The sequence below is a fragment of the Anolis sagrei genome, chromosome 13 (genome assembly GCF_037176765.1).
Source record: "Anolis sagrei isolate rAnoSag1 chromosome 13, rAnoSag1.mat, whole genome shotgun sequence".
NCBI lineage: Eukaryota > Metazoa > Chordata > Lepidosauria > Squamata > Dactyloidae > Anolis > Anolis sagrei.
Genome location: NC_090033.1, coordinates 4,777,852 through 4,790,982, shown reverse-complemented (window position 1 = coordinate 4,790,982; position 13,131 = coordinate 4,777,852). Strand labels below are relative to the sequence as shown.

The 13,131-nt window shown below is 47.3% G+C and overlaps 1 protein-coding gene across 1 annotated transcript; it reads left to right on the top strand.

Moving 5' to 3' along the window:
• The first annotated feature begins 255 nt into the window (after nucleotides 1-255).
• On the top strand, nucleotides 256-12,131 carry TNFRSF4 (TNF receptor superfamily member 4). The gene is made up of 7 exons (XM_067473008.1): nucleotides 256-1,275; nucleotides 4,097-4,219; nucleotides 6,571-6,669; nucleotides 8,410-8,476; nucleotides 8,633-8,841; nucleotides 10,689-10,820; nucleotides 10,971-12,131. The coding sequence occupies exons 1-7, from the start codon at nucleotides 1,155-1,157 to the stop codon at nucleotides 11,036-11,038; spliced, it is 819 nt and encodes a 272-aa protein (XP_067329109.1). The 5' UTR covers nucleotides 256-1,154; the 3' UTR covers nucleotides 11,039-12,131.
• Nucleotides 12,132-13,131: the final 1,000 nt, after the last annotated feature.

Sequence of the window (13,131 nt, the reverse complement as noted above, 5' to 3'; positions counted from 1 at the left end):
TGTTAAGTGGGTCGTGGAGGGTCTGTGTAGCAAGTTTGGTCCAGGCCCATCATACGTGAGGGTCGCAGTGGTCTCAGGACGTGAGTGAAGGTACTGCAGATCCCATTATCTGTGGTCCATCCTCCCCCAAACTGCAAAAGGAAATAAAGTGGGTCATGGGGGTTCTATATGGCAAGTTTGGTCCAGGCCCATCATTCGTGAGGGTCGCAGTGGTCTCAGAAAGGGGGGGAAGGTACTGCAGATCCCATTATCTGTGGTCCATCCTCCCCCAAACCGCACCAGCATGTAAAGTGGGTCATGGGGTGTCTGTTTGCCCAGGTCTGTCATTCGTGGGGGTTGCAGTGGTCTCAGGAAATAAGTGAAGGTACTGCAGATCCCATCATTCGTGATCTATCCTCCCCCAAACTGCCCAGGCCTGTCATTCGTGGGGGTTGCAGTGGTCTCAGGAAATAAGTGAAGGTACTGCAGATCCCATCATTCGTGGTCTATCCTCCCCCAAACTGTACCAGGATGTAAAGTAGATCATGGGGGGTGGGGTGGTCTGTGGTAATTTTAGTCCAGGCCCGTCGTTCGTGGGGGTCGCAGTGGTCACAGGAGGTGAGTGAAGGTACATACTGCCAATCCCATCATCCATGGCAAGGTAAATTCCCCCCAGACCTCTTGTTCAGCTGGTGATCAGTTCTGGTTTGCTGTGTGCCGTAGGAAAGGGTTAAGGGAGAGGCAGTGGGCGGGGTCATGCAAATTCCACACCAATTGAGAGAGAAAGGAACCCTGGGATGTTCATTCTGAAGGGAAAACAATATATAGGATGAAATTGTACCCAGTGGTGGGCAGTATGGTGTTTGAGGAAGACATTGGCAAGGTTCGTGGTGACCACTGTAGCCTGAAATGTCCTTGGAAGGAGGGTTTTTGGTGGCTCCGTGGCCAAGTTTGACTGATAGATTCCTAGCAGTGTGTTCATTTACCTGTTGAGAGAGCCATAGATTGGCAGCTTTTTACCCAAAGTGCTGACTTTGCCTTTCCTACTTCTGAGCTGACTCAGAAGCAGGAAGCAGAGGCCCTTGGGAACTTCCTTGCCTTTGCCATTCATCCTCAACCAACGTAAACACCGCGCCATCTCCGCTCAAGCTACTCAAGGTGAGCGGCTGCTGAGCATGAAGCCTACACTGAGGTTGCTTGGCTTTGCCTGGCTGATCCCCATCGCTTGGGGATTACAGTGTTTGGAGGACGAATATCCCTTCGAGAGCAGGAAGTGCTGCAGGAAATGCCCGCCAGGTGAGTGATGCCTAATGAGAAGGTTCAGGAGGCACCTTCCAAGCATTCAGGGTGGTGGGATAAGAACTCATAGGAGTATGAAAATTGGGGGAAATAAGAGTTGTCACATACCCCTTCCTCTTGGGTACTTCACCCCTTTTTCTACCCGCTTGAATTTCTTCTTACGGAGATGTCCCTTCAAGTCAGGTCGGACTTATGGTGACCACCTGAGCAAGTTCTGAGATGATTGCCCTTGCTTTCCAGAACGATTCCATTAGCTTTCCATAGCTGGTCTTCCAGGATCCTGGTCTTCCAGGATCCTAGTCTTCATTCTCAAACTATCGGTCCATCCACGTATCCATCTCTCCACCCATCTATCCATCCATCCACCCATCTATATCCACCTGTGCATCCACTCATCCCTCTCTCCATCCACCCATCTCCACCTATCTGTCCATCCATCCATCCACTCATCCACCTATATTATCTATATCTCCATCCATCTGTCTATCCACCCATCTCTCCATCGGTCCATCTCTCCACACATTTACCTATCAGTCCCTCAACTCATTCATTGACCCATCTCTCCATCCATCCACCTATCTATATCTACCTGTCTATCAATCCATCCACTCATCCATCTTTCCATCCACCCATCTGTCCATGCATCTCTCCATCCACCCATCTCTTCATCCATCTACCCAGCCATTCATCTATCTATATCTACCTATCTGTCCATCCACTCATCCATCTCTCCATCCACCCATCTATCCTTCCACCCATCTCTTCATCCATCTACCCATCCATTCACCTATCTATATCTACCTATCTCTCTATCAATCCATCCACTCATCCACCTATCTATATCTACCTATCAATCCATCCACATCCATCTCTCCATCCACCCATATATCCATCCATGCTTCTCTTCATCCATTTTCCCACCCATCCATCTATATCTACCTATCTGTCCATCCACTCATCCATTGGCCCATCTCTCCATCCATCCATCTATATCTACCTGTCTATCAATCCATCCACTTATCTATCCCTCCATCCACCCATCTATCCACCCACCCATATCTACATCTATCTGTTCATCTATCCATCCATTCACCTATCTATATATCTCTCTATCAGTTCATACACTCATCCATCTAACCAGCCATCTATCTATATCTACCTATCCATCCACTCATCCATTGACCCATCTCTCCATCCATCCAACTATCTATATCTATCTGTCTATCAATCCATCCACTCATCCATCGATCCATCCACTCATCTATCTATCTATCCATCCATCCACCCATTTCTTCATCCATCTACCCATCCATCTATCTTTATCTACCTACCTATCTGTCCATCCACTAATCCATCTCTCCATTTTTCCACCTATCTATATCTACCTATCTCTATCAATCCATCCACTCATCCCTCCATCCACCCATCTATCCCTCCACCCATCTCTTCATCCATCTACCCATCCATCTATATCTACCTATCTATCCATCCACTCATTCATCGACCCATCTCTCCATCCTTCCATCCATCTATCTATATCTACCTATCAGTCCATCCACTCATCCATCTATCCACCCATCCACCTATCTATATCTACCTGTCTATCAATCCATCCACTTCTCCATCCCTCCATCCACTCATCTATCCATCCACCCATCTATTCACCCACCCATATCTACATCTATCTGTCCATCTACCCATCCATTCACCTATCTATATCAGTTCATACACTCATCCATCTAACCAGCCATCTATATCTACCTATCAATGCATCCACTCATCTATCGACCCATCCACCCATCACTTCATCCATCTACCCATCCATCCATCTATCTATCTATATCTACCTACCTATCTGTCCATCCACTCATCCATCTCTCCATCTATCCACCTATCTATATCTACCTATCTCTATCAATTCATCCACTCATCCCTCCATCCATCCACCCATCTATCCATCCACCCATCTCTTCATCCATCTACCCAACCATCCATCCATCCATCCATCCATCCATCCATCCATCCATCTATCTATCTATCTATCTATCTATCTATATCTACCTATCTGTCCATCCACTCATTCATCGACCTATCTCTCCATCATCCATCCACCTATCTATCTATGAATCCATCCTCTCATCCATCCTTCTATCCACCCACCCATCTCTTCATCCATCTACCCAACCATCCATCTATCTATATCTACCTATCTGTCCATCCACTCATCCATCTCTCTCTCCATCCACCCATCTATCCATCCATCTATCTATCCATCCAACCATCTCTTCATCTATCTCTCCATCTACCCATCCACTCAACTATCTATATCTACCAATATCTACCTTTTCTTTTCACCCCTGCTAAGTTAATTCATTTGACGCTTCATGTAAGACTGCCTCTGAACATGGAGTCTCTTCATATGTTCCTGATTTCGGAGTCTTTCCTATCTAGAAGGCCCCATCACGTTCCAGGGCAATGAGTGTTCTGTGAAATATCATGTCTTTCCCATTCTGAGTCTACTGGAAATAGTAATAGTGGAGGTGGGGAAAAGCCTACATTGGTGTTAGGTAGGCACTTTGATGCCCGTAAGTGCCGGGTGACTATCTGTTGAGAAGACTTTGGTGGTGTCTTCCTGCTTGGTGGAATAGACCAGGTGGACATGAGGGTCTCTCCCAGTAGTAGGACTCTATGGTTTGAGGAGGTTCAGGTTCACCTCTGCGTGATTTATTATATGGAGAAGTTGGCACAAGAGGTGAAATCAAAGGATGGAAAGTATTGATATGATTTGTGGGTCTCCGCCATCCAAAACATCTCCTAGGTTCAGGACTGGAGAAGCGTTGCACGGCCTCCACTGACACCAGCTGTAAACCGTGCGAGGAGGGTTCCTACAATGACGTGCACACCTATTCGCGATGCAAACGTTGCACCTTCTGTGAAAAAGGTGAGCAAATATGCATACATTTTGATGAATTCCGAATACCGCGAACCCTTAACACAGTTCCTCATGTTGTGGTGACCCCCAACCATAACATTGTATTCGTTGCTTCTTCACAACTGTAATTTTGCTACTGTTATGAATCGCCATGTAAATAACTGATATCCAGGATGTATTTTCAATCACTGGACCAAATTTGGCACAAATTTGAATGCTGGTGGGGTGTTGCGGGGTTGATTTTGCCATTTGGGAATTATAGTTGATGGGATTTATAGTTCATTTACAATCAAAAAGCATTCTGAACGATAGAATTGGGCCAAACTTCACACACAGAATCCTCATTCTTTGAAGGGACTTGCTGGCACGAGCCTCCCTCCAGCCTCACACGCTCTTCCTCGCTTGGACATGTGCCGAGTATGCCTGCTCTCCCCTCCACCTACGATTAAAGAGCATTCTGAACCCCACCAATAATAGAATTGGGCCACACTTCCCACACAGAACCCCCTTGCCTTGAAGGGAATCACTGCTGCGAGCCTCCCTCCAGCCTCACACGCTCTCCCTCACCCGCACATGTACACTACGCTGCCATGCACCGAGCACACCTCCTCTCCCCTCCCTGCTTGGAGTCTCAGAAAGATATCATTGAACAGCAACTCCCATCCTCCTCCACCACTGACATGAGCCTTCCTCCAGCCTCGCATGCTCTTCCTTGCCTTCACATACACACCAGTCTGCCATGTGCCAAGCATGCCTGCTCTTCCCTCCTTGCTTGGAGTCTCAGAAACAGCCCTCCCCTTGGCTGAGAAGCCGATCACAGCAGAGGAGGGCTTTTGGTGGGAGGATTTACCGAGCACGCCTGCTCTCCCCTCCCTATTTGGAGCCTCAGAAAGATGTCATTGAACTGCAACTCCCATCCTCCTCCACCACTGCTGCGAGCCTCCCTCCAGCCTCGCACGCTCTCCCTTGCCTTCACATGCACACCAGGCTGCCAAGCGCCGAGCACGCCTGCTCTCCCCTCCCCGCTTGGAGTCTCAGAAAGATGTCACTGAACAGCAACTCCCATCCTCCTCCACCACTGACGTGAGCCTCCCTCCAGCCTCGCATGCTCTCCTTTGCCTTCACATGCACACCAGGCTGCCAAGCACCGAGCACGCCTGCTCTCCCCTCCCCGCTTGGAGTCTCAGAAAGATGTCACTGAACAGCAACTCCCATCCTCCTCCACCACTGACGTGAGCCTCCCTCCAGCCTCGCATGCTCTCCTTTGCCTTCACATGCACACCAGGCTGCCAAGCACCGAGCACGCCTGCTCTCCCCTCCCCGCTTGGAGTCTCAGAAAGATGTCACTGAACAGCAACTCCCATCCTCCTCCACCACTGACGTGAGCCTCCCTCCAGCCTCGCATGCTCTCCTTTGCCTTCACATGCACACCAGGCTGCCAAGCGCCGAGCACGCCTGCTCTCCCCTCCCCGCTTGGAGTCTCAGAAAGATGTCACTGAACAGCAACTCCCATCCTCCTCCACCACTGACGTGAGCCTCCCTCCAGCCTCGCATGCTCTCCTTTGCCTTCACATGCACACCAGGCTGCCAAGCGCCGAGCACGCCTGCTCTCCCCTCCCCGCTTGGAGTCTCAGAAAGATGTCACTGAACAGCAACTCCCATCCTCCTCCACCACTGACGTGAGCCTCCCTCCAGCCTCGCATGCTCTCCTTTGCCTTCACATGCACACCAGGCTGCCAAGCACCGAGCACGCCTGCTCTCCCCTCCCCGCTTGGAGTCTCAGAAAGATGTCATTGAACAGCAACTCCCATCCTCCTTCACCAGTGATGTGAGCCTCCCTCCAGCCTTGCAAGCCCTCCCTTGCCTTCACATGCATACCAGGCTGCCAATGCGCCGAGCACACCTGCTCTCCCCTCCCTGCTTGGAGTCTCCGAAAGATGTCATTGAACAGCAACTCCCATCCTCCTTCACCAGTGATGTGAGCCTCCCTCCAGCCTCGCGCGCTCTCCCTTGCCTTCACATGCACACCAGGCTGCCAATGCGCCGAGCACACCTGCTCTCCCCTCCCTGCTTAGAGTCTCAAGAACAGCCCTCCCTTGGCTGAGAGGCCAGCCAATCACAGCAGAGGAGGGCTTTTGGTGGGAATATTTGTGGTCTGTTTCCAAAACAGAAGAGAAGAACAAGTGGAGAGATCTTCAGCCTTCTCTGCCAAAGTGGTTCTGAAGACCATCAGAAATATATGTTTTCGGATGGTCTTTGGCGACCCCTCTGAAACCCTGTTGTGACCCCCCAGGTTGAGAAACACTGACTTAAGCCAAAAAGATGCTTGAATGACTAGCGGGTGTTTTGTGTATTCCCAGAGAGAGGCCTCCAAGAAGTAAAACCTTGTGACAACAAATCGAATGCCCATTGCACCTGTCTTCCTGGCTACGAGGAGGAAGTCGGATCAGAGGAAAAGCGTGAGTACCCATGGATCAATGCTGTAGGGTCCCGGGAGCTGTAGTTTTGCAAGGTTCTCATGTAGTTTTCTTTGCAAAACCACAGCCTTCTGAATTAAACACAGGAATGGAGACTACATTTCCAAGTGTATGGGTGATGGATAAATGCGCCAAGATCATTGTGTGTACTTTTAGAATTCTTTCGTCAATGGGGCAGAGTTCAGGAAAGTTATTTCCGGAAAATCTCCAAAAGGTACTTTCCCGAACTCTGGAACTGAATAAAGGTTAAGTTCAGCTTTCAGCTTAGGTGATCTCTCGTTGTCCAAGTATGATGGCCTTCCAAGTGTCTTGGTCGATATGTAGGTAACTGGAAAAGCGCTTTGGTTTTCTCAATGTTTAATGATAGGCTGAGTTTCTCTTATGGTTTTGTAAAGGTGTTGAGAGTACATGTAGGTCTGTTTCTGAATGTGCACTGACTACGTTATCATCAGCATATTGGAGTTCTATAACAGATGATGTAGGTCTTCTTCTGAATGTGCACGGACTACGTTATCATCAGCATATTGGATTTCTATAACAGATATTGTAGGTCTGTTTCTGAATGTGCACAGACTACGTTATCATCAGCATACTGGAGTTCTATAACAGATGTTGTAAGTCTTCTGAATGCACACAGACTACGTTATCATCAGCATATTGGAGTTCTATAACAGATATTGTAGGTCTTCTTCTGAATGCGCACAGACTATGTTATCATCAGCATATTGGAGTTCTATAACAGATATTGTAGGTCTTCTTCTGAATGCGCCAAACTACATTATCATCAGCATATTGGAGTTCTATAACAGATATTGTAGGTCTTCTTCTGAATGCACACAGACTACGTTATCATCAGCATATTGGAGTTCTATAACAGATATTGTAGATCTTCTTCTGAATGCGCACAGGCTACATTATCATTGGCATAATGGAGTTCTATAACAGATATTGTAGGTCTTCTTCTGAATGCACACAGACTATGTTATCATCAGCATGTTGGAGTTCTATAACAGATATTGTAGGTCTTCTTTTGAATGCACCAGACTACATTATCATCAGCATATTGGAGTTCTATAACAGATATTGTAGGTCTTCTTCTGAATGCGCACAGACTACGTTATCATCAGCATATTGGAGTTCTATAACAGATATTGTAGGTCTTCTTCTGAATGCGCACAGACTACGTTATCATCAGCATATTGGAGTTCTATAACAGATATTGTAGGTCTTCTTCTGAATGCGCACAGGCTACGTTATCATCAGCATATTGGAGTTCTATAACAGATATTGTAGGTCTTCTTCTGAATGCGCACAGACTATGTTATCATCACCATATTGGAGTTCTATAACAGATATTGTAGGTCTTCTTCTGAATGCGCACAGACTACGTTATCATCGGCATAATGGAGTTCTATAACAGATGTTGTTGTGAGCTTAGTTTTGGCTTTCAGTCTGTTGAGGTTAAATAGCTTATGTAAACACTACATCGGTGGCCATGCTAGTTGGGGATTCTAGAAGATGTTGCCCATACTGTTAACCTTTCGAAAGGTTGATTTCTCTATTGCTCCCCTTCACGCATCCTTCTACACAGAGAATTTAATAGTTTTGCACCACTTTAACTGCCCAGTCTCAGTACTCAATAGACTTCATAGATTTGCCCAACTGATGCAGACACATAGCTGTTGTCAAAATCCCGAACAATTCTTGTTTGTTCTTTTCCAGGATGTGACCCGTGTTCCGATGGGTATTTTTCCAAAGGAGGGACGGATAAATGCCAGCCTTGGAGAAAGTACGTAACTGATATAAACTTCCAAATTTGATCTGTAAAGCCATTTGGGTCACTTCAAATGTTCTGAAATTCCCCTTGTTAGAAGAACTAGGGATCTAGACTGTCCGTCTTCCAACGGGACTCTATAGTCAACTTTCCTTCTTCTTTTGGGATTAGTTGCACTGCGGAGGGCAAGAAAACTCTCCGCTTCGGGAGACGAGAAGAGGACGCGATCTGTGAGGACCACTCCTCTACACCGGAGAGATCAACAACCATCTCCCTTTCTTTCCGTCCAGTCCCAGAAAAGTTCAGGCCAACTACCAGGTCCATTCCAGTTATCTTGACCACTCACCTGAAGGATCACAGGACAATTGGGTCTGATCCAGGTAAGGGAAGTTGGGCTTATTAACAAAAGACCCTCCTCATAATGTACAGCAGAGTAACTTATTAGTAGCAGCATGACCAGTAGCCCAAAGTGATTTTTAAAAAGCACAAAGTTCTTTATACTTCCTTCTTTGCTTCCACGCTGGGCTTCTTTCTCATGCAGATCAAAAGCTTTGCTCTCACAGAGCCTCTTCTCGCACTAAACTAACACAGAAGCTTCACACAGTAGCCTTTTACACACAGCAGCCTTCACACAGGAGCTTAACACACGAGGCCTTCAACTTGGGACTTCTCTCACTGAAGTCTCACCCCAGGCCTCTCACACACTGAGGCCTCTCTCAGATCGAGCCCTCTCTGACTGAAGCCTCTTCATACTGACAGCAACTAACACTGGAGCCTTCTCACGCTGTGGCCTTCTCATACCGAGGCTTCTCACACACTGAAGCCTTCTCACACCAGGCCTCTCTCAGATCGAGGCCTCTCTGACTGAAACCTCTTCATACTGACAGCAACTAACACTGGAGCCTTCTCATACTGAGGCCTTCTCATACTGAGGCTTCTCTCACACTGAAGCCTTCTCACATCAGGCCTCTCACACACTGAGGCCTCTCTCAGATCGAGGCCTCTCTGACTGAAACGTCTTCATACTGACAGCAACTAACACTGGAACCTTCTCATACTGAGGCCTTCTCATACCAAGGCTTCTCTCAGACTGAAGCCTCTTCATACTGACGGCAACTAACCCTGGAGTCTTCTCATACTGAGGTCTTCTCATACCAAGGCTTCTCTCAGACTGAAGCCTCTTCATACTGACGGCAACTAACCCTGGAGTCTTCTCATACTGAGGTCTTCTCATACCAAGGCTTCTCTCAGACTGAAGCCTCTTCATACTGACGGCAACTAACCCTGGAGCCTTCTCATACTGGCCTTCTCATACCAAGGCTTCTTTCAGACTGAAGCCTCTTCATACTGAAGGCAACTAACACTGGAGCTTTCTCATACTGAGGCCTTCTCATACCAAGGCTTCTCTCAGACTGAAGTCTCTTCATACTGATGACAACTAACACTGGAGCTTTCTCATACTGAGGCCTTCTTATAACAAGGCTTCTCTCAAACTGGAGCCTCTTCATACTGATGGCAACTAACACTGGAGCTTTCTCATACTGAGGTCTTCTCATACCAAGGCTTCTCTCAAACTGAAGCCTCTTCATACTGATGGCAACTAACACTGTAGCCTTCTCATACTGAGGTCTTCCCATACCAAGGCTTCTCTCAGACTAAGGCCTCTCTCAGACTGGAGCCTTCTTATCCCAAGTCCTCTCAGACTGAGGCCTTTCTCTCACTGAGACCTCTCTCAAACTGGAGCCTTCTTATCCCAAGGCCTCTCACACTAAGGCAACTAACACTGAGGCATACTAAGCTACAGGCACACCTGCTTATATACAGTAGAATTGCAGCTTTTGCTGAGTCATTGCAACCATTTAACCCTTCCAGTGCTTGACTCACCTTTTTGTAATTAAAAATATTAATTTTTAATATTTCTGATAAGTCTTCTTTAAACCCTGCGAGCCAGAGTGTAGATACACTTTCTCCCACTGAGGCTTACCTCAGACCAATATAGAGATGGAAAGGCAATGTCAGAGGGAGAGATGACAAATGAAAGAAGGTTAGAACGTTGCCATGAAGGCCAGAGTATTGTCATGGAGAAGTTCTGGGGGGGGGGGCATTTTCAGAGGGTCAGGCACAAAAGGAAGTGAGCCGGAGAAGGGAGAAAGAAGTCCCACCTCCCCTCCTTTGTCCTCAGCTGACTCCAGTGGTGCAAACTGAGTGCCAACTATTTATCTTCTAGCGTTTGTGTCCTTTTTCGTCGTCGGCGTTGTGCTGCTGCTTGCAGCCGGAGGAGCGATCCTTTGGTTGTTTTGCCGTAAAGCCAGAAGGCGGCATCAAGAGCTGGAAGGACTTTTTGGACCTCTCCATGAGAGTAAGTCTGGAGCATGAATGAAACCACAATGCAGAAACAATGTCTTATAATTGGCCCTTCCTTTCGCCAGGGTTAGGGATGCAGGACCGCAGAAAAGTGGGAAAAATATGAATGAAAATACTCAACGTCTTTTGTTTTGCTTTCCTTCAGGCAAAAAGAGTAGCTACCGTATCCCGATTCAGGAAGAGCAAACTGACAGAAAATCCAGACTTGTGTAAAATTGACGGTCTCTTGGAAGGAAACTTAAATGTGTCTACATACTCCCTTGAAGACAAAAGAATGGACATTGAGATTTGCTTCCCATTTGCTTCCTTTTTCCTTCTCAACCACATTTCCCCTTTTCCTCTTTTCCATGTGTCATTGTAGTAAAATAACACAATTGGACTATTTACGGTAACAAAGTTTCCACAACAAAATACAGTTCAACTCGAGCTTCACACACAAGGCCTTCTCATACCAAGGCTTACCTCACACACAGGCTTCCCTCACAGACTAAGGGTTGCCTCACATTTTGAGGCCTTCTTTCGCAGCCTAAGGTTTACCTCACACTGTGAGGCCTCCTCTCACAGACTAAGGCTTGCCTCACACTGTAAGGCCTCCTCTCACAGACTAAGACCTACCTCACACTGTGAGGCCTTCTCTCACAGACTAAGGTTTGTCTCACACTGTGAGGCCTTCTCTCACAGACTAAGGTCTATCTCACACTGTGAGGCCTTCTCTCATAGACTAAGCCCTACCTCACACTGTGAGGCCTTTTCTCACAGACTAAAGCCTGCCTCACACTGTGAGACCTTATCTCACAGACTAAGGCCTACTTCACACCATGAGACCTTCTCTCACAGACTAAGGCCTACCTCACAATGTGAGGCCTTTTTTCACAGACTAAGGCCTGCCTCACACCGTGAGGCCTTCTCTCACAGACTAAGGCCTGCCTCACACCGTGAGGCTTTCTCTCACAGACTTAAGACCTATCTCATACTGTGAGGCCTTATCTCACAGACTAAGGCCTATCTCACACTGTGAGACCTTCTCTCACAGACTAAGGCCTACCTCACAATGTGAGGCCTTCTTTCACAGACTAAGGCCTGCCACATACTGTGAGACCTTCTCTCACAGACTAAGGCCTACTTCACACAGTGAGACCTCTCACAGACTTAAGACCTATCTCACACTGTGAGGCCTTCTCTCACAGACTAAGGCTTACCTTGATATCGAGGAAGAATTTACGGGTCTTTGCCAGGAGGCAGAGACCTATCAGACTAATCAAAGAGTTTGTTGCCCTGGCAAGAGAGAAAGAAGCACCCAATATTTTCCCCTGATTTTTCCCAATAAAAGGTCTCATAAAGTTGAAGAAAAGCCACTGAGTTGTTTATTGCGATTCAGCTGAAAAGGATGCAAAACCGCGATATTTCATCAGGCAAGCATACACTGAATACAAAATAAAGCCTTTTTATGCATATACAGAGCAGTCTGATTGGTTGGCGCTCTACAGCTGGGAGGAGGCTTGGCCGCCTCCTGAACGCCTTAACCAATGGGTGAGCTCACATTTCACTTTGGCCTCCTGGCCAATCAGGAGAGAAGGAGGTGGGATGAGAGGGAAACAATGAGAACTGGAATGGATTTTGGAAATATGTGGTGTCCATGTGGTCGGTGAGTCCTCAGGGGCCTTCCAGCTGACCGGCTATTGTTTTGAGAGGTGGCAATTAACATTGATGTCTGGCAAGATGGCCAGAATCTGGATTTTTCTTGAACTGAGACAATGAGGTAAATGTGGCTGTAGTTTTGGTGGATGGAAGACAACTGAGAGAACAGATCAGGACAAATTGTGGCTTTCCGAAGGCCCTTTGTCCTGTTGAGATATGATCAATCATGCCAAATGGACATTTTCCCCCAAGCAGCCAGACTCCGAGACTTGGGATCGGTGCCCTTTGTATTGTCCATGCAAATATGTCCTTTTCGAAGGCTTTCATGGCCGTAATCACTGGGTTGTTGTAGGCTTTTTTGGGCTATATGGTCATGGTCTAGAGGCATTCTCTCCTGATGTTTCGCCTGCATCTATGGCAAGCTTCCTCAGAGGTAGTGAGGTCTGTTGGAACTGGGAAAGTGGGAAATATGTCCTTGTCGGGGTTTCCTTTCAATCAGGGGATTACCTCCTTTCCAAGGGAAGGAGGGTGAAAAGAGGGAAGGAAGGACAAAAGGGTGGAAGGGAAAGATGGGAGGAGAAAGATGGGAGGAAGGGAAGGAGGAAGGAAAGAGAGACGGAAGGATAGGATGGTGAGCGACAGGAGAGCTTGAGAAAAGAGCCCAAAAG